Source organism: Salvelinus namaycush, chromosome 42 (assembly GCF_016432855.1).
Source record: "Salvelinus namaycush isolate Seneca chromosome 42, SaNama_1.0, whole genome shotgun sequence".
NCBI lineage: Eukaryota > Metazoa > Chordata > Actinopteri > Salmoniformes > Salmonidae > Salvelinus > Salvelinus namaycush.
Genome location: NC_052348.1, coordinates 19,434,426 through 19,460,570, shown reverse-complemented (window position 1 = coordinate 19,460,570; position 26,145 = coordinate 19,434,426). Strand labels below are relative to the sequence as shown.

Genomic DNA, 26,145 nt, shown 5'->3' with positions numbered 1-26,145 from the left:
AGAGAGAGAGAGAGAGAGAGAGAGAGAGAGAGAGAGAGAGAGAGAGAGAGAGAGAGAATACATGACCGCTGTGACTGACCCAGAATTAAGGAAAGTTTTGACTATGTACAGACTCAGTGAGCATAGCCTTGCTACTGAGAAAGGCCGCCATAGGCAGACCTGGCTCTCAAGAGAAGACAGGCTATGTGCACACTGCCCACAAAATGAGGTGGAAACTGAGCTGCACTTCCTAACCTCCTGCCAAATGTATGACCATATTAGAGACACATATTTCCCTCAGATTACACAGATCCGCAAAAAACAAATCAATTTTTTATAAACTCCCATATCTACTGGGTGAAATACCACAGTGTGTCATCACAGCAGCACGATTTGTGACCTGTTGCCACAAGAAAAGGGCAACCTGTGAAGAACAAACACCATTGTAACTACAACCCATATTTATGTTTATTTATTTTCCCTTTTGTACTTTAACTATTTGCTCATCGTTACAACACTGTATATATACATAATACGACATTTGAAATGTCTTTATTCTTTTGGAACCTTTCTGAGTGTAATGTTTACTGTTCATTTTTTATTGGTTATTTCACTTTTGTTTATTATTTATTTCACTTGCTTTGGCAATGTAAACATATGTTTCCCATGCCAATAAAGCCCCTTGAACTGAATTGAGAGAGAGCAAGAGAGGGAGAGAGAGAGGGAGAGAGAGAGAGCAAGAGAGAAAGAGAGAGAGGGAGAGAGAGAGAGCAAGAGAGAGAGAGAGAGAGAGAGAGAGAGAGAGAGAGAGGGAGAGAGAGAGAGAGAGAGAGAGAGAGAGAGAGAGAGAGAGAGAGAGAGAGAGAGAGAGAGAGAGAGAGAGAGAGAGAATACATGACCTCTGTAAATATCCAAAATAAGCTTTGGCAATATGTACATTGTTACGTCATGCCAATAAAGCGAGTTGAATTGAATTGACAGAGCGAGGTAGAGAGACAGAGAGAGAGAGAGAGAGAGAGAGAGAGAGAGAGAGAGAGAGAGAGAGGAGGGGGGGAGAGACAGAGAGAGAGGAGGGGGAAGTACACATAGTGACCAGGTCTAATGAGCACTAGAGTGGGAATAATGTGTAGGCTACATATTACCACAAACAAGGAAATCAAGTCAGTGAGTATTAAGTCAGTAATTTTGCTCACTTTGCTTTGTAGTGCCCTGAAGTACTCCAACACACACGTACACACAAACACGGCCACATGCCCTCTGTAACAATCAACTGCTTCAGTGCTCTGTCTGCTCTCCCTATCTGCCCTGGTCACAGAACAGCCCTCTCTGCTCTGCCTTAGGAAGCACATGGAATGTGGCATACCCCTGTATAATACCAGACAAATTGACAAGAGAACATTGAAACAGAGACGTCACACTGTTCTAATGAAATGGAGGCCTTTTAGGTGTAGTAGTGCTGTTTACCAAGAAGATCTCAGAATGATCAGGCTTCTCAGAATGATCAGGCTTCTCAGAATGATCAGGCTTCTCAGAATGATCAGGCTTCTCAGAATGATCAGTCTTCTCAGAATGGATTGGTGTCACAGTTGTGCAGATCAGTTCTAAACTTTTATCCACTTATCAGCACAACCAGAGTGAAATCACATGTCAATTACTTTCCCATACTTCAGCTTTGATTTTAGTTTGACATTAGAATAGCCAAACTTTTGTATTCATAAGTGTTGTCAGTTGTCCTACTTTTACTAGGCTATGTCATGCTACAGGATAAAACTACAGACAGGACACAGACCCTATATGACAGCTCACATTGACAGCTCACACAGTTCAGTTCAGGAGAACAGATAAAGCATACAGGCCTCCATGCAGTGTAGTTCACCAAATGGTCAACATATAACGATATCTATATTAGACATCTAAACTCCCCTCTACTATCAACCACAATACACACCCTGCTCCTGAGAGCCCCGGTGAGTCTCTACCTACCTTCGGTGTGGCATGTGGAAGACAGGATGGTGGTGGGAGGGCGGAAGAGGTACGGTAGATAACGTGAAAAACATTTCATCTTCTTCTCCGTTTAGCAGAAGGCAGTGCTCCAGTGTTCACTCCACATCCGCACTGCCGCGAGAGAGACCAGAGATCGGAGAGGGAGGAAACGAGCTGGAACTGCTCGTTCTATGACCGCATCACTTTCACCCAGACAGACAGCAAGATCCGAGCATGGTCCGTTAACCGGTTATAACAGCGCGCGGCGGAGAAGTGTGGTGTCCATGACAACGCGCCTTTTGCTTCCGCGTTTAGACATTTTCATCTGCATGGTGTAATTTCATCCGGATTCGCGCTGGCAGGCCAGTACAGGAGGTTGTGCGCCTCTTTTCCCGGATATCTGACAGGAGTGGGTAGGGAGGGGCTGGAGGGGTACGGGGTAGTGTGTGGCGGAGTTGGAAAATGCCTTGTCTTGGCGTGATTCAAAATGAACCTTTACCCCCCCTATTCTTAAATAACCTAGATAATTTGATAATTTAGAGAGCAAAGTAAAGCGAAGTAGCCTAGATCATTTCATAATTTAGAGAGCGAAGTGAAGGGGAAATTCCGCACCTCTAAGAGGACAGAGGTTGATCAAAATAGCCTAACTTATATATAGTTAAAAGTAAAGCCACCGTGTTTCAGCTCTTGGCCTTAATGGGTTTTAGGCTAGGCTACAGAAGAAAATATATGAATAATGTTTTCAATAAACTGACAAATAGCCTAGATGATGATGGTGATAAATCCTTGCCAAGCAAGCCTCAATAAACAGGCTACAAAGTAGTTTGTATTAGGTCTCTGGATGTTTAGCCGACTAATTGATGATCAGGGTGAGCCAGTGAAGATGGAAACTCCTGACAGGTCCACGAGGTCCGAGGGAATTACATCATGGTTTATGGCGACATCTCTTGGTCAACATCCATATTGCTAATATTCTACAATAGCATACTTCCATAGAACACTTTCTGTGTTTACAAAAATTCACGGACGAGGGCGATGCGCGCAAATTGATGGCAGAAAAAGGGGGAGTTCTTATAGAACACCAGCAAAAAAAACTATTTACATGTTGCTTATGAATGCATTTCAGACTACTTTTAGATTAGATATAATGTGTGTGTCATCATCACAAATCAACTGCATTATACTTAAAAAAAACATTTCAACTTCAACCAGTAAAATGGCTCTTTGGCTAGCTTTTGCTACAGCCTAAATCAATGAGTGTTAGCATTCTAGCTAACAACTGCTGCATCCAAAATAGTTATTTTGCAAAGATCACAACCAAATATAATCTTAGCTACTGTTCAAGATATAATCAAAACATAATTGTAAGCCTATGAGAACGCAGTATCATCTGGATATGTGTGCAACAAAAGTTCAACATTCCCCTTCTGCTACCATTTCTGTCAAGCCGTCTACACATACAGTTTGATGCATAGGTTCAGTGGTGGAAAAAGTATCACATTTTCATACTTCTCATGCAATTCTCTTTAAAAGTAAAGATACCATAATAGAAAATGACTCAAGTAAAAGTGAAAGCCACTCAGTAAAATAGTACTTGAGTAAAAGTCTAAAAGTACTTGATTTTAAATATACTTAAGAATCAAAAGAAAATGTAATTGCTAAAATATACTTAAGTATCAAAAGTACAAGTATAAATCATTTCAAATGTCTTATATTAAGCAAACCAGACGGCACCGTTTTCTTGTTTTTTTATTTATTTACGGAGAGCCAGGTGCACACTCCAACAATCAGACATAATTTACAAATGAAGCATGTGTGTTTAGTGAGTCTGCCAGATCAGAGGGAGTAGGGATGACCAGGGATGTTCTCTTGATAAGTGCGTGAATTTGACAATTTTCCTGTCCTGCTAACTGCGAGAGTACTTCTCGCGGGATTCGTGTGTGAACTAATCGGAGCGGAAGTACAATGAAGGTCTCTTTTCCGCCGGCCACAGAGGAGTTATCGGCAGGGTAAGAATTCCTGTTTGACAGTTTCACCAACGTAATCAAGATCCATCCTATGTTATACACTTTTGTACATCCCCAAAAGTACATGTGAAGTCAGGTACCCCTGTTATTACTCTATAGTGGTCAGTATTGGAGACAACTTGTATATTAATAGCTATATCAAACGTCCCGTAATCTGCATACCTCAACCTGTGAGGGCAAGCTACCAACTCTAGAAAATGGCAGACAGGCTGGGAATTCAACTGAGCACGAACGTTAATTACACATGGTCGCATAGTGTTTCGTTCAGAGAAAACCATAGCATTGATGTGTATTTTGTCTTTCGCTAACACTGAAGTCAACTGCGCTCGACAATCATCTAACATGGCTACCTAGCTAGGTTGCTAATGCTAGCTGTGTGTACCCATGTCATGTTGAATGCATGGAGATGACGCGTGCGTAGCAGATCATAGATCTGTGTGTAAACTTCTAGTTAGTGGTCTCGGTGATTGTCCCTGGATTATTCATGGATTGTTCAATCTTAGTTCTGCTGTTTGTTGGGCGGACACCCTGAAGTCTAACTAACGTTAGCTGTTGTAGCTAGGTATTGACATGAGATCCAGAAAATGACTGTCTAGCTAACGTTACCCATCTATGTAGCTAACTAGCTTCACCTTACTAACATTTTGCAGCTTGAGGTGCTCGCTTATAAGGCTAGCAAACAAACGTTACCTTTTAGGTGGGAAATCTCTTGGCTCTGTCACTTTGTGTTGTACATAAACTATGCTGTGGTGTTAGCTTGTTACTTGTAACAAACACATAGCCTAAACGACAAATGATTGACATGTAGCAAGTTGTCGGTCAATGTTAACCCTCTAATCTGATTGTTGGCAATTGTTTGCCCTGCAGCCATCAACATGAAGCTGAATCCATTTGTGACATCCTCGCGGCGTAAGAACCGCAAGAGGCACTTCAATGCCCCCTCACACATCCGGAGGAAGATCATGTCCTCCCCCCTCTCCAAGGAGCTCCGTCAGAAGTACAATGCGAGGTCCATGCCCATCCGCAAGGACGACGAAGTCCAGGTAAAGACTCCCAGAACCACGCGTTTCAACAGACTTTATACGAATTCTGAGATTGCCTTACTAGCTGCTACTAACATGCATAAGGAACTACATAAAATTCCAGCCCTGTAATACAGGCCAGACCTGAAACTAACACCTGATTTCAGACCAATTCAAATTAGCGTTAGGATTTTGTTCACGTGGGTGATGTCGTTTTCCATGTGTGTGCTGTGCAGGTTGTCCGTGGACACTACAAAGGCCAGCAGATTGGCAAGGTAGTGCAGGTCTACAGGAAGAAGTACGTCATCTACATTGAGCGCGTGCAGAGAGAGAAGGCCAACGGAACCACGGTGCACGTCGGCATCCACCCCAGCAAGGTGAGCGTCTACCTGTAGTCACACGCATGTACTTTGTTTGTGTATAGATGTATTATATATGACCTCTACCATGTTGGATAATCATTGTTTTAGTATCTCAACTCAATTTGAGTGGTTCACAATTTAACAAATCGTTATTTTGTATTGTATCATTGTGGAGTGTAAAAAAAACACATCTAAATAACTACCCTTCTCAGCAGCTACCTGTTGGATTGTTTAAATACATGCAGCTTTTCAGTGTCCAAGCTCAGTGGTCACCACACCTGTGTCGTGTTCAGTTGGCGCAATTGGGAGATTAAAAAATAAAAAAAATGAACAAAGTTGCATGTTTTTGTTGGACAAGTCTGGGTGACACCTCAGTTTCAAGACGTTTTCTCCCACCGTCTGATGTTCTCCAATGTACTTTGAGAAGGAGGAGCGAAATCAAGGAACAATTAATTGAGAAAGGGTTCAAATGTTTCGTTAAGGTGCCTGGTGAGGGTAAATTGAGCGAATGTAGATATTTGCCAATCACCACTGGTTTCAGCCTTCGGATGTCATGGCAACGGGTGTTTTTCTGTTATGAAGGAAGATTAGTTGAATGTAGTCAGCCTGACTAAGTCACTGAATGTCTTGACTGGTTTGAACAACATGTAGTAAGACAGGCACCCAATATATGCTGAACTGGGGAGGAAACGTAGACTACATGCTAATGCTCCACTTACTGCATTTACCTGACATGTAGGACATTGTCTAGGCTCAATGTTAAATTGTGAAACTGAAGATAAGGTTTTAGCCTAGGCTCCAGCCAGTCTTGGACATCAGTGATATTAGTAGTTATACATTTGATATGATTCCCCGGGTCTTGTGTAGAATTAGAGGGCTCTTCTCGTTTGTCTAATAGAATGGCTCTCCATGTTATGTCTGGACATGTATTTGTCATTTCTGATTGGGATTGCATGCTGAGTTGCAGATAAAGTCCACTGTCTTACAGAAACTCACAATTTATCTTCTGAAGCCTGGCTGGCTTCTGATGTAGCTAGACTAGTATTGTGGCTGAGATGTTTCTTCATGGTATAGTTTGACTAGTATTGGGGCTGAGATGTTTCTTCATGGTATTGGGGCTGAGATGTTTCTTCATGGTATTGGGGCTGAGATGTTTCTTCATGGTATTGGGGCTGAGATGTTTCTTCATGGTATTGGGGCTGAGATGTTTCTTCATGGTATTGGGGCTGAGATGTTTCTTCATGGTATTGGGGCTGAGATGTTTCTTCATGGTATTGGGGCTGAGATGTTTCTTCATGGTATTGGGGCTGAGATGTTTCTTCATGGTATTGGGGCTGAGATGTTTCTTCATGGTATTGGGGCTGAGATGTTTCTTCATGGTATTGGGGCTGAGATGTTTCTTCATGGTATTGGGGCTGAGATGTTTCTTCGTGAAGAGGAATTCATTTTGGATTTCACAATCTGTTTTTTTCACCACTGTTTTTATCGACCTAGAATCAATCCTCTTTTCCCTCTTCCCTCCCAGGTTGTGATCACCAGGCTAAAGCTGGACAAGGATCGCAAGAAGATCCTGGAGCGTAAGGCTAAGTCCCGCGCTGACGGAAAGGAGAAGGGCAAATACAAGGAGGAAACCATTGAGAAGATGGCAGAGTGAAAATCTATTGCTTACAATAAACTGCTGTACAAATCAATTTCATTGTCTGTCGTAAATGGAAGTGTTACAGTAAAGTACTGCAAAGTGGGCAAGCCACACGTATGGGGATGTCCTTGTTGTCCATAGTTATACTCTGGTTTAGCATGGTGGAACCAACCTGATTGCATGATGGTTCACATTCTTTGTGCGCACAATTTTCTTTTCCCATTACGTTTTCATGTACCGAATAAAAATCAAAAGTTCAATGTGTTTCCTTCGCATTTTGAACTCTACTGCGTTAAGTAGTAAATGTACCTACTCTGGTCTTGGCACCTGCGCTCTAGCCAACAGCTCGCAGATACGGTATGGGTAGTCTAGTCTACATAATGAGATTATTATGGATAAGAGCAAGACTGTTTTTTCAAACAGTCAAGCATCGATCATGTCACTAGATTAAGACCATCGATATTTATTGAATAGGAGCATCAATATCACCGTGCACTTTCACCCTGTGAAGTTCATAATGTATTTTATTTAACTAGGCAAGCCAGTTAAAAATATTTACATTGGCGGCCTAACCCGGATGACGCTGGGCCAATTGTGCGCCGCCCTATGGGACTCCCAATCACGGCTGGTTGTGATACAGCCTGGAATCGGACCAGTGTCTAGTGACGCCTCTAGCACTGAGATGCAATGTTTTACCGCTGTGCCACTCGGGAGCATGCTTTCCCGAGTTGTAGTGGGAGGACCGTACAACATGCCATCGCTTGACAAGTTTAGTTCGATATGATGGTATATCAATATTTGCGCATGAAAAGGTTTCCACCGCAATTTGTCGCAAAACAAATTTTACCGACAAGAAAAGACCCCTCCACGTCTGACGAACAAATGATCTGTCGGCATTTATAAGATTGTACCAACACTTCCTGGTTTTAATAAGTTTTGACTTTATTCGCATAAAAAGTGTGGATGGAAACGTGGTTACTGTATGAGTGCTGATTTAGGATCATCAAGTATCCCCTGATATCATGATCTAATCTAAATGTCAAACCGTATCAATTTAGAACTAGACTGTTAATTTAGCACTAAATGGCAGTTTTTTGCCAATACAAATCCAAGCTTAAGCCAAGGAAAATGTGAAGGTTTGCACGAATGAAATAGTTGGATGGCTTTAGACTTCATGTAATAACGAAGGGAGAATAGAGCTCGTCAGCTTGTAGTCCTAAAAACCGGAAAATATACCTCTGGTTCGTTCAGCCATTCCTATGTGGAAAGAATAGAGTTTTGAGGTTTAGGAGATTTTAAAAGATCAGGCTTAGGAGATCTTATACTTTTTGTTTCTATGAGGTAATATCAGCCAGTTAACATTACTTTTTAATGAATTATTAAGCCTTTTATGTTCTTTGTGTTTTTTTTATTACGTAAATGCTTCAAAATTCACAAAAAGTAACGTTAGGTGATGACGCCAATCTCATAGAACAAAATGTATAAGATCTCCTAAACCTGTGTTACCACAGACTTTATTTTCGGCGTTTATCCAAAAACCCTACAAAAAGAAAATGTTCCCATAGGATCAAGTTTCCTGTATAAAACACTGGTCTAGGATCAGTTTATGAAACACTTTTGGTACCGCTACACGCCCAGTTTACTGTGGCGACATCATGTGATCCATACTTCCTAGTCCGGGGGTCTGGCAACAGTTCGCTATTTCGGCGTTGAGTAGCGTTGCCAAGTGTATGCGTTTACTTTTTCTACTTTTAAAACTATTTCCAAAGCCAGACATGGCGGCGCTTAGTTTTGTAATTCCCATGTCGGTAATGACTCTGTTTTGGGGGATTATTGGTGGAGTTGTGCCGTGGTTTATCCCCAAAGGACCGAACAGAGGGTAAGTAAATTAGCTAGCTAACATGATAGAAAAACACTAACGTTATCTAGCTAACTTACATGTTGCTAACTAGAAAAGTTAGTAGTAAACTCTAGTTTTAACTAGAATAAACTTTAACATTTGACAATGTTTTGAAACTTCTTTGTCCTTGTTGGATAAAAATGTAATGGAATACAGACAAATCAAGATGTCATTTTGGAACTTCCCCAGTCCATGTCTAGTGACTCAAGTTGGCATGATGAAGCCCTATCTGCATGAACTAGGTCTAGTAGTACATCTGAGAAATGAGCACTTGTCATAATAAACCATAGATATGAGTAATGTTTTTTGTAGGGGTACAAATGTATAGCCTAATGTCTTGTTACTGCTTTGTAATAATGTTTTGGCCCAGTGGAATAATGCCTCTTTCCCCCCTCCACAGAGTGATAGTTACCATGTTGGTGCTAACTGCTGTCTGCTGCTACCTGTTGTAAGTATAGTCCTCACAGGAATGTAGCAGAATATTTCACAGTATCACTGAGGGCTCTTATATTAATTTGGCTCAGTTGGTTGGATCAAGTTGCAGGCGGGCAACATCAGGGGTGTATTCATTACGGAAACCGTTTACCGTTTATGAATCTAACAGAGCAAACGGAACAAAACTGTGTGGGACCTACCTGAATTTGTTGACTAGAAACTGGTAATGATTACACCCCAGTGTTGTGTGTTTGAGTCTCGCATCATGCATAATGTTAGGCCTAGCTAAGTTGCTTTCCATGAAAGTGTGAAACAGGACTATTAGCTTATATTTGGAGATAGTTATGTGCTATGCATATGTCCCACATAGACACAGAGAGAGAGAACACTTTACCCGTAGGTTATTCTCCATACTCATTGATTGGGCCAACTGCAGCTTGATTTCAATGTCCCAACGTCAATACATAGTGCTTACCAGTCTGTCACAGATGTAGACACGCTCAAAGTTCATCATGGTCGGTTTTGCCGATAGAGAAAATAAGTGTAGGCCTAGAGTACACCTGTTGCTTGTACGGTAGTTAATGACCTTAGAGTATTGTAGTTAATGACCATAGAGTATTGTGGTTAATGACCCTAGAGTATTGTGGTTAATGACCCCCAGAGTATTGTGGTTAATGACCCCCAGAGTATTGTGGTTAATGACCCCCAGAGTATTGTGGTTAATGACCCCCAGAGTATTGTGGTTAATGACCCCCAGAGTATTGTGGTTAATGACCCCCAGAGTATTGTGGTTAATGACCCCCAGAGTATTGTGGTTAATGACCCCCAGAGTATTGTGGTTAATGACCCCCAGAGTATTGTAGGTAAGGATCCCAGAGTACACCTGTTGCTTGTACGGTAGGTAATGATCCCATTCAATATAACCTGTTAGTCCTGAGATGCCATTTCATTTCATAGTTATTTATTTAGCTTTCAAAGTTGTCAGGCGAGCGGATAACCATGTCGTGTTACTTTGCCATATCTCCACCAGGGGCCAGTGCAGTCCATGTGATGGGGATAGTCTCCACAGCAGCTGAGGGAAGAAACTAGTGTGCTATATTGTCTCCTTCAGTCTGCTGTACTGAGCGCTTAGTTGGTTTCCTCTATTCTAGCTGACCCTGCTGTCATGTTCGTCCATTACTATAGGGTAGAACAGGAATGTCTAAAAGTGAAAGACATGCACAAGTATCTTTATTCTTCATTTAGATCCCCCATCAGATGCCTTAGATGCTGTTATTCTTCCTGGGGAGCACAAACAAAGCCATTACACATGACAGAAGCCATGACAGAGATGTGTAGTTGTGTAATCATTAGTATGTGTTGTATGTTTTCAGCTGGCTGATAGCGATCCTGGCCCAGCTCAACCCTCTGTTTGGACCATCTCTAAAGAACGATACCATCTGGTACATGTACTACCACTGGCCCTAGTCAACCAGTCTACCAGTCCTCTCCTACTACAGGTAAACCCACTGGCCCTAGTCTACCAGCGCTCGGCCTCTCTCCTACTACAGGTAAACCCACTGGCCCTAGTCTACCAGCGCTCGGCCTCTCTCCTACTACAGGTAAACCCACTGGCCCTAGTCTACCAGCGCTCGGCCTCTCTCCTACTACAGGTAACCCACTGGCCCTAGTCTACCAGTCCTCAACCCCTCTCCTACTACAGGTAAACCCACTGGCCCTAGTCTACCAGCGCTCGGCCCCTCTCCTACTACACGTAAACCCACTGGCCCTAGTCTGAGTCTACCAGCCCTCGGCCCCTCCGACTACAGGTTAACCCAGTCAGATACACCTGAGGTCCATATCATCACTCAATTTATTTTATCTTTTAAGTCTATACTGCGATTCATCCTTTTAGCTGCAAATGTGTAGGCCACTAGATTAAATCAATAAATTTAAGAAATAAACCGTTCTGTCAATAGCCTGTAGTCGTGGCTTCCTCTTTATCTATTTTAAACTGTACTTATTATGAAAACATCTCCTTACCTCCTTTCCTTCATCTGCACTGATCTGAAAGCAACGGCCGAAATGAAAAAGCAAGAAAGAATTAACTTTCACGTGAACAATTGTCTCTGTTTGTTCTCTGCAGGGGAGGACCTGACTCACTGCTGTACACCAATGAAGCCCTCACTCGATCACCTCCTCACAAAGGGAACCATTCTTGTACAGCTTAAGCCTTAACCCAGCCTTTGACACCTGACCTTAGTGAGAGTGGAGAGATGCCTGCAAAGATGATTTGTACAAACGGATCCCCAAAAGGACTTTCCTAGAGAAATCCTCTTTAGTGCTTTAAGAATAAAGTATCAACCTTTGATTTGTATGGTATGTTCTGTGTGATGTGCTGTATGACATGTTGATTCTCTAACATTGATATATGATCTTGTCAAGGCATGTTGCTAGGTAACCTAGTCCATTTATAGATGCTAACTACCTTTCGCGCTTATTGACGATAGTATCTTCTGGCCATGGGAGTTTTGTTGCTCTAAACGTTAACACGCATCACTTTTATAGGTTAGGGTTCCCACACTGCCATTTTTCCATGTTACAGCGTTTTGTTTATGGGAAAAAAGACAGGAAGAGAGAAGCGACTACATGCTAATTAGCTACCTGTGATTGTGTCTCCAAACACCTGTGTGTAAACGGAAGAAAGACGCCGCAAATGTGTCACTGAAAGATACTGTCAGATGCAACTGTGTTAAATCAGTGCAGTAAGTATATGTTTTGCATTTTTGAAATTATTTTGATGTGGTTTGAAAGTAGAGGGCTTGTCTAGAACTGTACCACAATGGAGAATCGATTCATGTTTAGATGGAGTATTTGGCTGTTTTGGCTGCCAGAGCTAATTCCCCTCTAAACAGTGCCATTAGGCTCCTTTAGTCCATTATTGGACTCCGTACCCCATAAATTAATATGTATGTTGCATGTAATGCAGCCTCTTTTTTTTTATTCCATGTGTTCTTTATTGTGTCTGTGTGATGGCATTCATTATTGTCCTTAGAAATGTTAGATATTAAACGCCATCAATCAATCCACGTATTGATTTACATGTTTTTGCTTTGTTAAACCGGTTGTTGTTGCTCACGACCGAAATGCCCTCTTTGCTGTGCAAGTAAAGAGACGCGCCACTTTTACGAACTATGGGAAAGTCAATTCAGTTACTCCTCGCGATTTGCCGTAGACGAGTTTGTTGTCAAACATGGCGTCCTCGGATGTCCACGTCCGAATATGCGAGCAAGAAATCATCAAATATGACTTGGAAATAAAAGCCCTCGTGCAGGTATGAATATTGATTCAGTAGGTTATTCTTCTATACCATATAATGTAACGATATTGTATGTTGTCATGTACTCATTGTGGAGAATAACCTTATTTTCTGTCGCAGCTGGTTGGGCTATTTGATATTTTTTTTGTCGAGTTTGCCACTGACCCATTTTGGTACAATGGCCGGGAGTCTGAATAGATTTGGACTGATCGTCTTTTTGAACCTTTGGATATATGACAAAAGCCATTTGTCTGATTTTATCTATATCTCTCATTTACTCATTGACATTAGGATGTCAATGAGTGTATAGGACCACACGTCAAGCTGACAGAGTTGAATGCCAAAGTGAAAGCAAAATTCAACAACCTTAGGCTACGGATTCAGGTAAGAGACAGTTAATCCTCCTGTCTCAAATACATTTCTATGTTCTAAAAAACAAATAGCCTTCATTCCTCATTTCCTGTCCTTCAACTGCCTGGTGGAGATTTCACCTGTCCAGATCTATCAGAAATGTTGAGGGGAGACTGAGGAAGCCTCTTAAGACTATTGAGATTCAAACCTTGGATACATCAGTTCATATTGAGCTGTATCCATCAATGTTAGTTGTAGGACACATAACTGAGTGTTTGACAGTGGTGTTAATATTGGCAGCAATTTTAGTTTTAGTCTTAGTTTGTCTTTAAAATACATTTTAGTCGTAATAAGATTTTAGTAATTTCGGTCAGTTTATTTGGATTGTCTGGATTTGCTCTACAGGTGGTCATACTATCAACAAACTATAGGTTGATAAGCAACTGCTTGCTTAGGTTTAGAATAAGGTTAAGATTTACGTTTAGGGTTATTATATAGTCTGTAGAGCATCTACAGATGGACTATCCAAATAAATCCAACTTTAAAAGCTCAGACACACCGGTAGGATTGTCAAACGTTTGCCTGCCGACAGTACATAGCACCTCTGAACAGTGTCAACAGTCAATATTTTCTAAAGGTTCACACAGCAAAGACCTTGGAAGACGTCATCTACTCAGCCTTGTTATAATACTCCAAACCAGAAGGTGGCAGTAGCGTTGTTTGGAAATGCATATCTGTGCATATTGCTTATGGTCTAGATTCCAAACTATCTCTGCTGACACAGATGTAACAATACAAATCTTTGGCGCTGATGTTGCTATTTTGTAGAAAGCCCTTTTTGATACTAGCCAGATGGCCACTGCTAGATACAGTGCCTTCAGGAAATATTTCCTTGTTTTACAACCTGAATTTAACATTCATTAAATGTAGATGTTGTGTCACTGATCTACACCATAATGTCAAAGTGGAATCATGTTTTTAGAAATGTTTACACGGTAATAAAAAAACAAAATGCTGAAATGTCTTGAGTCAATAAGTGTTCAACCCCTTTGTTATGGCAAGCCCAAATCATTTCAGGAATAAAAATTTGCTTAAGTGATAAGTTGCATGTACTCACGCTGTGTGCAATAATGGCGTTTAACATGATTTTTGAACAACTAACCCATCTCTGTACCCCACACATATACAATTATCTATCTGTAAGGTTGGTTGAGTGTAAAATTGAAGGGAAAAAAAGTGGACATTGAATCGCCATTTAAGCATGGTGAAGTTCATTACATTTTGGATGGTGTATCAACCACCCTGTCACTACAACGATACAGGCGTCCTTCCAAACTCAGTTGACGGAGAGGAAGGAAACCACTCAGTGATTTCACCATGAGGCTAATGGTGACTTTAAAACAGTTGCAGCGTTTAATTAACATCAACACGTTTAGCATCTCCAGGACACCACTCATACCACTGATGCAAGCCTTTGGAACATCTACATTTTAAAAAATCTAATAAATGTAATATACATCATCACAATAAATACACTATTAAATTTTGTCAAGTCTAAAGAAACATGATATGAAGAAAAAGTATTTCAGAAGAACAGAATATGAGTTGGTCTACTGTAGGCCTATGTTATCTGGCTATAAACTCCATGCCATAGGCTGTAGGCTTGTTCATTTAGCTGACAAGATATGCTTATAAGTCCCGTAAAATTATTGTATATGATTTTATAGTAAAAATAATATAATTGAGCTTCGATTAATAAAATATAAATTATATTCTTCCCATTCCAGAGCAAGTGCGCGTATGAAGTGGCTATGTTGAGCGTAAAAATGATCATTAGGAACAGGTCCTATATGCTAGATTTAGAGTTAATTGGCAACTTGTGTTGTGAATGATACAAACATTAGAATGTGTTAGAAATCAAAACATATGTGGGTTGCGTGGTGCGACTATAGGCTTGTGATGATTTGAGAAAGTAGCAAAAAAAAGCTTGCGCTCGGGTTCCTTGCCTCAGGCTGCATAGATGTTCTCTCATCAAGTGATCATATTTTCACATCAGACAATTCTCTATTTAATCTTGTCTTTACAAATACAGTAGGTACAATTAGTTTCGATTTAGAATGCACCATTCATTATAAAATGAGCAGGGGAAAAAATACATGTCATCTGTATTCACTCGGAATAGCGAATGGAGGCCAAGCGCTTTCCCGCCGGTCTGTTTTGTAGTCTGCTTGGGTTTTATAGCAGAGCACGTGCTTAATATGAGCAGTTGAGAAATAAATATAAGAAGACTTATTTCACTCCACGCATTAAAGCCTAACAGAACGAAACGGACAACGCTTTCGAAGGTGATGATTTATTCAAAACACCCAGACGCATATTAGAGTTTATGCATAGGCTTATGAGCCCAAAAAACTGAATTAACACTATGATTGTGCCCTTATACAATACATAGCCTACTGCATATTACTCATGGCAGAAAAACATCAAACAAAACTGATTTAAGATCTTTGGTACATAATTGGTCTAGCCTGTTCTCCAAAATTAAACAAATTAGAGTAACCGTCTTTGAGTGTGGGCTGTATTATTATGCATACTGGATGGACTGGTTACCTTATTCTACTCTCCAACATGTATATCCATGAGTCTGGGAGAGAACATAGAGCCCTAGGCGATGCTGTTGGTTCATTGATTGTGCAGGGCTGCTTACACTTAGCTTACAATTAGCGAATTTGTATTTGAATTTGAATAGCCTAGGAATAGGGAATGTTTTATATTTTCATAATTAATTGAGTGACACATTACATTTAGCTATACAGAATATCTCACCACCATGCGTTTCCTCCTCTCTCTCCTTTATTCCTTTCTAGGTTTCGTAGACAGGCTGTCAACAGTTTAGTGAAATATGTTTCGTTGCGAAAACATGTTACCATCGATGTTCCCAAACAAACTTGGTTTCCAAAATTAAGCACTGGTTAGCTACAGGAACAAGGTTGGAGCGCCGATGACATACAGCGTTTGGGCGGAATATCACCTTTCGCGCAGTGAGATCAAACAGTGGTTAAACAACATCCACAACGGCCACGTTGTACACTGTTTCAACCTGCTGTGGAACAGCTTTCTTCAAATTGATCATCACAGTGACGTTCGTTTTGAAAGTATAATAAGTCTACTGATTTGATGACAAGTGATTGATGTGATTTTCGATCATATTTTCATTGTCAGAGGAGTTAGCGGGACAATAGAGCCCTGACTACCAGGTCGTTAGTGATCGGATGGTAGTTAGCATGTTCGGTACTACCAAAGCATGTCCAGAGTGCATAAAAGGAGATCACCGTGATTCGACTGTCATGTGGCATTTTACTGCAGTCATGACTTCCGGTGTGGCGGTAATATTGTCACCCCAACAGCAATAGCAAGGACAAGCGAGGTTTTTTTGTAGAAAAATAAAGGGTAGAGCTAAGCACAGGCAAATAAGGTCCTAGAGGAAAACCTGGTTCAGTCTGCTTTCCAACAGACACTGGTAGACAAATCCACCTTTCAGCAGGATAATAACCTAAAAGGCAAAGCCAAATATTAGTGCTGACCAATTAACCCAAATACATACACTTAGGTTGGAGTCATTAAAACTCGTTTTTCAACCACTCCACAAATGTCTGTTAACAAACTATAGTTTTGGCAAGTCGGTTAGGACATCTACTTTGTGCATGACACAAGTAATTTTTCCAACAATTTTCCAACAATTGTTTACAGATTATTTAACTTTTATAATTCACTGTATCACAATTCCAGTGGGTCAGAAGTTTACATACACTAAGTTGACTGTGCCTTTAAACAGCTTGGAAAATTCCAGAAAATTATGTCATGGCTTTAGAAGCTTCTGATAGGCTAATTGACATAATTTGAGTCAATTTGAAGTGTATCTGTGGATGTATTTCAAGGCCTCTTTGCTTGACATCATGGGAAAATGAAAATAAATCAGCCAAGACCTCAGAAAACAAATTGTAGACCTCCACTATTCTTATTCATCCTTGGGAGCAATTTCCAAACACCTGAAGGTACCACGTTCATCTGTACAAACAATAGTACGCAAGTATAAACACCATGGGACCACGCAGCCTTCATACCGCTCAGGAAGGATACGCATTCTGTCTCCTAGAGATGAACATACTTTGCTGCGAAAAGTGCGAATCAATCACAGAACAACAGCAAAGGACCATGTGAAGATGCTGGAGGAAACGGGTACAAAAGTATCTATATCCACAGTAAAACGTGTCCTATATCGACATAACCTGAAAGGCCGCTCAGCAAGGAAGAAGCCACTGCTCCAAAACCGTCATAAAAAAGCCAGACTACGGTTTGCACCCGCCAATGGGGACAAAGATCATACTTTTTGTAGAAATGTCCTCTGGTCTGATGAAACAAAAATAGAACTGTTTGGCCATAATGACCATTGTTATATTTGGAGGAAAAGGGGGAGGCTTGCAAGCCGAAGAACCACATCCCAACCGTGAAGCACGTGGGTGGCAGGATCATGTTGTGGGGGTGCTTTGCTGCAGGAGGGACTGGTGCACTTCACAAAATCAATGGCATCGTGAGGAAGGAAAATTATGTGGATATATTGAAGCAACATCTCAAGACATCAGTCAGGAAGATAAAGCTTGGTTGCAAATGGGTCTTCCAAATGGACAATGACCCCAAGCATACTTCCAAAGTTGTGGCAAAATGGCTTAAGGACAACAAAGTCAATGTATTGGAGTGGCCATCACAAAGCCCTGACCTCAATCCTATAGAAATGTTGTGGACAGAACTGAAAAAGCGTGTGTGAGCAAGGAGGCCTACAAACCTGACTCAGTTACACCAGCTCTGTTAGGAGGAATGGGCCAAAATTCACCCAATTTATTGTGGGAAGCTTGTGGAAGGCTACATTAAACGTTTGACCCAAGCTAAACAATTTAAAAGCAATGCTACCAAATACTAATTGAGTGTATGTAAACTTCTGACCCACTGGGAGTGTGATGATAGAAATAAAAGCTTAAATAAATCATTCTCTCTACTATTATTCTGACATTTCACATTCTTAAAATAAAGTGGTGATCCCAACTGACCTAAAACAGGGAATTTTTGCTAGGATTAAATGTCAGGAATTGTGAAATGTAATTTGCTAAGGTGTATGTAAACGTCCGACTTCAACCCTAAGTGGTTTCATTGAAAAGGGGATATGAGCTTTACAAAAATGACAGAAGTATTAATGTACTTCTAATATTCAACAAATAGCATTAGTTTTCGTGTAGGAAAAAAGCAACCGCAAATCGCGTCTTCGGCGGGAGAGCGGCAACACAGATTAATGAGTAACAGCGCACATGAGAAAATAGAGCTTCTGATGTGATCAAAGCAAAAATAGCCTTGAAAGTAAGAGTGCGAGAGTAAAACATTTTTATAGTTGAGGTTAGTTACAAGTCCATTGTCCTGGCTTCGCATCCATTCAGAAGATTGAGGAGTGACTGAGGAGACCGCCTGGGAACTGTGTGAGAGAGCAGATCAACTCCGCACAATCAGACCAACTGAAAGATGTCAATTCTGCCAATGAGAGGATTGCATGAAATATTCTGCATGCATGTGTAGGATTGGACAAAATGGATGAAAATGAGCTTCATGTTATATTAAATGTTGATTAATCTCACATGGAATTCTCGTCCCGTCACATTTTCGTCGACTAAAATGAAAAGTAATTTGTAATAGTTATGTTTTTTTCCCCAGGGCGTCTCGTAATCGTCATAGTTTTAGTCAGGGAAAATAGGTACTTGACGAGTATTTTTCGTCATAGTTATTGTTGACGAAATTATCACTGTTTGACAGGACCTAGATCAGATGGGGAGGGAGCAGGACAAGGAGTCAGACAAGTTGGCGCTACTCAGTGAGGTGGACAGACACCGCAAGCAGATGGTCAGGTAAGAGAGCATGGTAGGAGTGTGGATTACTGCTGTTTCTTCAGTACTGGATCCAATCTGTAGTAGTTAGTAGGATGCATGTCTCCATTAGAATGGTTTCCTGGTGTTTTCCATAGACCTTTTACATATAGTGCTAGTGCATAAACTATAAGCAAGCATCCTAATGAAACTATGTTTCCTATCCCTGCAGTAACCAGACAGCATGGAGGAAGGCCAACCTGGCCAGTAAACTGTCACTAGACAACCTGGAGAAGGAATCTCTTCTCTATGGAGGAGATAGTGAACTTAGACATAGGTAAACAGATATTGGCTGTTTCTAGATACTCTTCTGTAGTCTTTCATTGTCGTTCCCTTATTTCACTGTGTGTTTATACTTTCTGTCTTATTGTTGTCTGTTACTCTGAAGATTTAGAATATCTTTATTTTTTCCTCCAATCAGAAAGGTGACCAAAGAGGGGCTGGCCCAGTCATCCAGTGACATCACTGAGAGCCTGATGAGCATCAGCCGGATGATGTCACAGCAGGTGACGCAGAGCGAGGAAACCATGACCACGCTGGGTGAGTGGCGCCTCCTAGAGTACAGAGTGTAAATCATGTCGTAGTCTGTGTTTCTGAGAGGACAGTAGTGTTTATAATTTCGGCCCCTGACCCTGTCCCCTAGCTCCCTTTTCTTTCAGTGTTTACACATCTGGAAGAACTAGATGAGTGAGAAGCAGTGATGTAGTGATAACAAGTGGGTAAACGCTGATCGCCTTTCACAGTGATTAAAGTAATGCTCCCTATATTTACAATGCACTTTTTTGCAATAGGTGGGTAAACGTTTGAGCAACATAAAAAAGGTGCGTAAATGCTGTTTGCATGTGTTTACCTTCCACTGCACCACTGGTGAGAACAATATGGTGGAAATCAAATCAAATCAAAGTTTATTTGTCATGTGTGCCGAATACAACAGGTGTAGTAGACCTTACAGTGAAATGCTTACTTACAGGCTCTAACCAATAGTGCAAAAAAGGTGTTACGTGAACAATAGGTAAGTAAAGAAATAAAACAACAGTAAAAAGACAAGCTATATACAGTAGCGAGGCTATAAAAGTAGCGAGGCTACATACAGACACCGGTTAGTCGGGCTGATTGAGGTAGTATGTACATGTAGATATGGTTAAAGTGACTATGCATATATGATAAACAGAGAGTAGCAGCAGCGTAAAAAGAGGGTTTGGGTGGGGTTGGGGGGGAAAATAGTCTGGGTTGCCATTTGATTACTTGTTAAGGAGTCTTATGGCTTGGGGTCAAAAACTGTTGAGAAGCCTTTTGGTCCTAGACTTGGCACTCCGGTACCGCTTGCCATGCGGTAGTAGAGAGAACAGTCTATGACTGGGGTGGCTGGGGTCTTTGACATTTTTTAGGGCCTTCCTCTGATACCGCCTGATGTAGAGGTCCTGGGTGGCAGGCAGCTTAGCCCCAGTGATGTACTGGGCCATACGCATTACCCTCTGTAGTGCCTTGCGGTCAGAGGTCGAGCAATTGCCGTACCAGGCAGTGATGCAACCAGTAAGGATGCTCTCGATGTTGCAGCTGTAGAACCTTTTGAGGATCTCAGGACCCATGCCAAATCTTTTTAGTTTCCTGAGGGGGAATAGGCTTTGTCGTGCCCCTTTCACGACTGTCTTGGTGTGTTTGGACCATTCAAGTTTGTTGTTGAGGAAGTTGTCGAGGAACTTGAAGCTCTCAACCTGCTCCACTACAGCCCCGGCGATGAGAATGGGGGTGTGCTCGGTCCTCCTTTTCCTTTTCCTAGTCCACAATCATCTCCTTAGTCTTGGTTACGTTGAGGGATAGGTTGTTATTCTGGCACCACACGGCCAGGTCTCTGACCTCCTTCCTATAGGCTTTCTCGTCGTCGTCGGTGATCAGGCCTACCACTGTTGTGTCGTCTGCAAACTTAATGATGGTGTTGGAGTCGTGCCTGGCCATGCAGTCGTGGGTGACCAGGGAGTACAGGAGGGGACTGAGCACGCACCCCTGTGGAGCTCCAGTGTTGAGGATCAGCGTGGCAGATGTGTTGCTACCTACCCTCACCACCTGGGGGCGGCCCATCCAGATGTCCAGGATCCATTTGCAGAGGGAGGTGTTTAGTCCCAGGATCCTTAGCTTAGTGATGAGCTTTGAGGGTACTATGTTGTTGAACGCTGAGCTGTAGTCAATGAACAGCATTCTCACATAAGTGTTCCTCTTGTCCAGGTGGGAAAGGGCAGTGTGAAGTGCAATAGAGATTGAGAGATTGCGTCATCTGTGGATCTGTTTGGGCGGTATGCAAATTGGAGTGGGTCTAGGGTTTCTGAGATAATGGTGTTGATGTGAGCCATTACCAACCTTTCAAAGCACTTCATGTCTACGGATGTGAGTGCTACGGGTCTGTAGTCATTTAGGCTGTTTGCCTTTTTTGTTCTTGGGCACAGGGACTATGGTGGTCTGCTTGAAACATGTTGGTATTACAGACTCAATCAGGGACATGTTGAAAATGTCAGTGATGACACCTGCCAGTTGGTCAGCACATGGTAACGTCCTGGTAATCCTTCTGGCCCCGCAGCCTTGTGTATGTTGACCTGTTTAAAGGTCTTACTCACGTCGGCTACGGAAAGCGGGATCACACAGTCGTTCGGAACAGCTGATGCTCTCATGCATGCCTCAGTGTTGCTTGCCTCGAAGCGAGCGTAGAAGTGATTTAGCTTGTCTGGTAGGCTCGTGTCACTGGGCAGCTCGCAGCTGTGCTTCCCTTTGTAGACTGTAATAGTTTGCAAGCCCTGCTACATAAGATGAGCGTCGGAGCCGGTGTAGTATGATTCAATCTTAGCCCTGTATTGACGCTTTGCCTGTTTGATGGTTTGTCGCAGGGCATAGCAGGATTTCTTGTAAGCTTCCAGGTTAGAGTCCCACACCTTGAAAGCGGCAGCTCTACCCTTTCGCTCAGTGCGAATGTTGCCTGTAATCCATGGCTTCTGGTTGGGGTATGTACGTACAGTCACTGTGGGGACAACGTCCTCGATGCACTTATTGATAAAGCCAGTGTCTGATGTGGTGTACTCCTCAATGCCATCGGAAGAATCCCGGAACCTGTTCCAGTCTGTGATAGCAAAACAGTCCTGTAGTTTAGCATCTGCTTCATCTGACCACTTTTTTTATATTCTGAGTCACTGGTGCTTCCTGCTTTAATTTTTGCTTGTAAGCAGGAATCAGGAGGATAGAGTTGTGGTCGGATTTTCCAAAAGAAGGGCGAGGGAGAACTTTGTATGCATCTCTGTGTGTGGAGTACAGGTAATCTAGAATTTTTTTCCCTCTGGTTGCACATTTAACATGTCGATAGAAATTTGGTAGAACTGATTTAAGTTTCCCTGCATGAAAGTCTCCGGCCACTAGGAGCGCCGCCTTTGGGTGAGTGGTTTCCTATTTCCTTATACAGCTGACTGAGTGCGGTCTTAGTGCCAGCATCTGTCTGTGGTGGTAAATGAACAGCCACGAAAAGTATAGCTGAAAACTCTCTAGGCAAGTAGTGTGGCCTGCAATTTATCCCAATATACTCTACTTCAGGCGAGCAAAATCTAGAGACTTTCTTAGATTTTGTGCACCAGCTGTTGTTTACAAATATGCACAGACCGCCCCCCCCCCCCCCCCCTCGTTTTACCGGAGTGTGCTGTTCTCTCTTGCCGGTGCAGCGTATATCCCGCTAGCTGAATATCCATGTCGTCATTCAGACACGATTCCGTGAAACATAGGATATTACACTTTTTAATGCCCTGTTGGTAGGATATTCGTGATCGTACCTCGTCTAATTTATTGTCCAATGATTGCACGTTGGCGAGTAGTATTGACGGTAACGGCAGCTTTCCCAGTCGCCTTCTCCGGGGCCTGACCAGGCATCCGGCTCTTTGTCCTCTGTACCTGCATCGCTTCCTCTTGCAAATAACGGGGATGTCGGACCTGTGGGGTGTTTGGAGAATGTCCTGTGCGTCGTCTTTGTTGTAGAAAAAATATTTGTCTAATCCGAGGTGAGTGATCGCTGTCCTGATATCCAGAAGCTCTTTTTTTGCGATAAGATATGGTTGCAGAAACATTATGTACAAAATAAGTTACAAATAACGTGAAAAAGAACACATAATAGCACAATTGGTGCCATTTGACAGTTGAGTTTCATATGTATATACTGTATTCTACTGTATTCTAGTCAATGCCACGCCGACATTGCTCGTCCTAAAATGTATATATTGCTCAATTCCATTCTTTTACTTTTAAGTTTGTGTGTATTGTTGTGAATTGTTAGATATTACTGCACTGTTGGAGCTAGAAACACAAGCATTATACCAGCAATAACATTTGCTGAACATGTGTATGTGACCAATAAAATTTGATTTGATTTTGATTTGAAAAGCCCTCAAATTGGAGGACACAAGGACAGTTTCTCAGTTGCTTTTTTCCAATTCAAACATAAGCAGCTGACACATTTCAACAGTTGGCTATTTGATATGTCCAGACACAAAGTCTTTGCCAAAGCCTAGTATGGACTCTCTCCTCCGTAGCAACGTCGTCTCAGGCGGTCCTGGAGACCAACGATGAGTTTAAGGCCATGACCGGAACCATCCAGCTGGGGAGAAAGCTCATCACTAAGTACAACCGCAGGGAGCTCACTGACAAACTGCTCATCTTCCTCGCTCTCGCACTCTTCCTCGCCACGGTCTTCTACATCCTCAAGAAGAGATTCTTCTTCTTCCTCTAGACCAGACACAACTAACTTAAACTAAGTAGCTTTTAGAGCAACTTTGATTAGAGTAACTATGATCATATAAGCTCGTTTACGACAAGTGAGTCATGTGACATGAGTAATGGCAGATGAATATACTGCTTATTTATCATTCCTACCTGCCACAGGTGGACACATACAATTCCATATCAACATTTAAAGTCGTGTGCGCACACACAGTAGTAATGGCTTCCGGGATAAGCCTATTTTAAACACTATGCGTCTGTCATGGAAGGAAATATCAGACTGCCATCAGCTGTTGCAATCCTTATAGGGAAGTTTGATGGTTAATGTAACCACTTGTTATGATTATCATGTTAATGTATTATTCCATTGCAGGAAGTTAAAGCTGTTGTCCAATTATTTATATCCTGCTCTGAAAGAGAAATAAATGGATATTACCAGTAGCCTTATTTAATAGAGATTCCATTTACGCCGGAGTATTATTTAAAGTATAGGGGTTCATGTCAATGTGTAACACATTCTCTGTAACGTAATCAGTTTTCGAAGAGATTATCACAATAAAATGTTGACTTTATGAAATTGTGTAAAAACATTTTTCCCCAAGCACCAGTGTGGACATGTGGGATGTACATATCACCCACACAAGTTTCAGTGACTCTGGTCTAACATCTGGTTGTCAGTATTTCCTTATGGAGCTAGCTAACTTGGCTCAGCAGTGGTGAGGCCTACTCCCAGTAGCTGGCAGCAGGGTGAACAGTACTGGGTACAGTGCTGACCAACCAGGGCAGAAAAGCTAGCAGCAGGGGGAACAGTACAGTCTGTGCAGCCCAGGCACCAGGGCAGAACAAATCTGAAAAGCTGTGGCAGTAATCACATTGTCAGCGATAAGGAACCATGCGTCTCTGCCTTTCTTCAGATAGGAACCGGAAAAGCAGATTATTCTGACCCGTTTCACTCTCCTGGTCCCTGCGCCCTTTCTTTCCACTGGGGGTGGAGGATGAGAGGAGGTTATTTTAAGATTTGCGTGGACCTGTTATCTGACGTTGCCTTTTCAACACCTTGGAGGGGGAGAAGGGATGTGGGGAGAGGGGGGCTGGTAGCTGCATGACCTCTCTACCCTCTACATGAAGACGGTCTCACATGTCATTTGGGAAATAAAAATCTGTTTTCATGTTGACGTTTCTATTCAGTGTACCAATAAAGGCCTCTGACTTTGTCTATCTAGTTGTCTCAGTTGTGTGTGTTGTTATGGATCATATCTGGCTCTGAATCAGAGGGGACAGATGGTACAGGTAGCCTAGTGGTTAGAGGATTGGGCCAGTAACCGAAAAGTTGCTGGTTTGAATACCCGAGCTGACAAGATTAAAAATCTGTTGATGTGCCCTTGAGCAAGGCACTTAACCATAATTTGCTGCAGGGACACCGTACTACTATGGCTGACCCTGTAAAACAACACATTTCACTTCACCTATATGTGACAATACAACTTTTTTAGTGTTCTTACAGTAAGACACGTTAGTGAATACGTGTGGAGAGAGTCGATAGACCTAAGAGAAGGCTAAGCGGTTCTTACTCGTTTTAAAGTGGCAGCCATTTGTGCTCCTCCAAATCCTCATCCCGTCCCTTTAGCTGCACACTTATAGCAGCTCTATGTCAAGCAAATGGAGCTATTCTTACATAGCACCGTGATAGTGTCAATCAAGAGGAGAGGTGTGCATGATCTTGAAATGTGAATAGGTCCTGTTTAGTGGCAGGCCCTGAACTGTGTTCTACACTGAGTACCACAGAGTGGGGGGAAGTGAGCTCCCCCACACAATGCTGCCTAAAGGGCTTTTAATGTGCTACAGGGCCTTCAGAAAGTTTTCACACCTCTTGACTTTTTCCCACATTTTGTTGTGTTACAGCCTGAATTTAAAATGGATTAAACTAATATATTGTGTCACTGGCCTACACACAATACCCCATAATGTCAAAGTGCAATTTTGTTTTTAGAAATGTTTACTAATTCATTAAAAATGAAAAGCTGAAATGTCCGTATTCAGCCCCTTTGTTATGTCAAGCCTAAATAAGTTCAGGAGTAAAAATGTGCTTAAGTCACATAAGTTGCATGGACTCTTTTTGAATGACTACTTCATCTCTGTAGCCCAAACATATAATTATCTGTAAGGTCCCACAGTCGAGCAGTGCATTTTCCCAGTGCATGACAAAGAAAGTCACCTACAGTATTGGTAGATCGGTAAAAAAAAGCAGACATTGAATATCCCTTTGAGCATGGTGAAGTTAATTATAGATTTTTTTTACCCCTTTTTTCTCCCCAATTTCGTGGTGTCCAATTGGTATTAGTTACAGTCTTGTCTCATCGCTGCAACTCCCGTACGGACTCAGGAGAAGCAAAGGTCGAGAGCCATGCGTCCTCCGAAACACAACCCAACCAAGTCCCAC

General features: G+C 42.0%; 3 protein-coding genes across 4 annotated transcripts; all 3 read left to right on the top strand.

Annotated features, from left to right (window-relative positions):
• Nucleotides 1–3,902: 3,902 nt before the first annotated feature.
• LOC120035108 (60S ribosomal protein L26) lies at nt 3,903–7,064 on the top strand. The gene is made up of 4 exons (XM_038981895.1): nt 3,903–3,971; nt 4,857–5,032; nt 5,248–5,388; nt 6,899–7,064. The coding sequence occupies exons 2-4, from the start codon at nt 4,865–4,867 to the stop codon at nt 7,025–7,027; spliced, it is 438 nt and encodes a 145-aa protein (XP_038837823.1). The 5' UTR covers nt 3,903–3,971; nt 4,857–4,864; the 3' UTR covers nt 7,028–7,064.
• Nucleotides 7,065–8,675: 1,611 nt separating this feature from the next.
• On the top strand, nt 8,676–11,708 carry LOC120034929 (V-type proton ATPase subunit e 1-like). The gene is made up of 4 exons (XM_038981631.1): nt 8,676–8,891; nt 9,313–9,360; nt 10,721–10,846; nt 11,473–11,708. The coding sequence occupies exons 1-3, from the start codon at nt 8,743–8,745 to the stop codon at nt 10,812–10,814; spliced, it is 291 nt and encodes a 96-aa protein (XP_038837559.1). The 5' UTR covers nt 8,676–8,742; the 3' UTR covers nt 10,815–10,846; nt 11,473–11,708.
• An 804-nt stretch (nt 11,709–12,512) lies between these two features.
• LOC120034928 (vesicle transport protein SEC20-like) lies at nt 12,513–24,923 on the top strand. 2 transcript variants are annotated; one of them, XM_038981629.1, is made up of 6 exons: nt 12,513–12,660; nt 12,937–13,029; nt 18,853–18,944; nt 19,135–19,239; nt 19,384–19,502; nt 23,519–24,923. In XM_038981629.1, the coding sequence occupies exons 1-6, from the start codon at nt 12,580–12,582 to the stop codon at nt 23,713–23,715; spliced, it is 687 nt and encodes a 228-aa protein (XP_038837557.1). In that variant the 5' UTR covers nt 12,513–12,579; the 3' UTR covers nt 23,716–24,923. The 2 variants fall into 2 exon arrangements, with proteins under 2 accessions (XP_038837557.1, XP_038837558.1); XM_038981630.1 differs by lacking the exon at nt 12,937–13,029.
• Nucleotides 24,924–26,145: the final 1,222 nt, after the last annotated feature.

Excerpts from the sequence above, each read along its gene's own strand:
- LOC120035108 (XM_038981895.1), top strand. The coding sequence starts at position 4,865 with ATGAAGCTGAATCCATTTGTGACATCCTCGCGGCGTAAGAACCGCAAG. Across the intron at positions 5,033-5,247 it reads GCAAGGACGACGAAGTCCAG|GTTGTCCGTGGACACTACAA; the intron begins GTAAAGACTCCC and ends TGTGCTGTGCAG. Across the intron at positions 5,389-6,898 it reads TCGGCATCCACCCCAGCAAG|GTTGTGATCACCAGGCTAAA; the intron begins GTGAGCGTCTAC and ends CTTCCCTCCCAG.
- LOC120034929 (XM_038981631.1), top strand. The coding sequence starts at position 8,743 with ATGCGTTTACTTTTTCTACTTTTAAAACTATTTCCAAAGCCAGACATG. Across the intron at positions 8,892-9,312 it reads CCCAAAGGACCGAACAGAGG|AGTGATAGTTACCATGTTGG; the intron begins GTAAGTAAATTA and ends CCCCCTCCACAG. Across the intron at positions 9,361-10,720 it reads GCTGTCTGCTGCTACCTGTT|CTGGCTGATAGCGATCCTGG; the intron begins GTAAGTATAGTC and ends GTATGTTTTCAG.
- LOC120034928 (XM_038981629.1), top strand. The coding sequence starts at position 12,580 with ATGGCGTCCTCGGATGTCCACGTCCGAATATGCGAGCAAGAAATCATC. Across the intron at positions 12,661-12,936 it reads AAATAAAAGCCCTCGTGCAG|GATGTCAATGAGTGTATAGG; the intron begins GTATGAATATTG and ends CATTGACATTAG. Across the intron at positions 19,503-23,518 it reads GGAAACCATGACCACGCTGG|CAACGTCGTCTCAGGCGGTC; the intron begins GTGAGTGGCGCC and ends TCTCCTCCGTAG.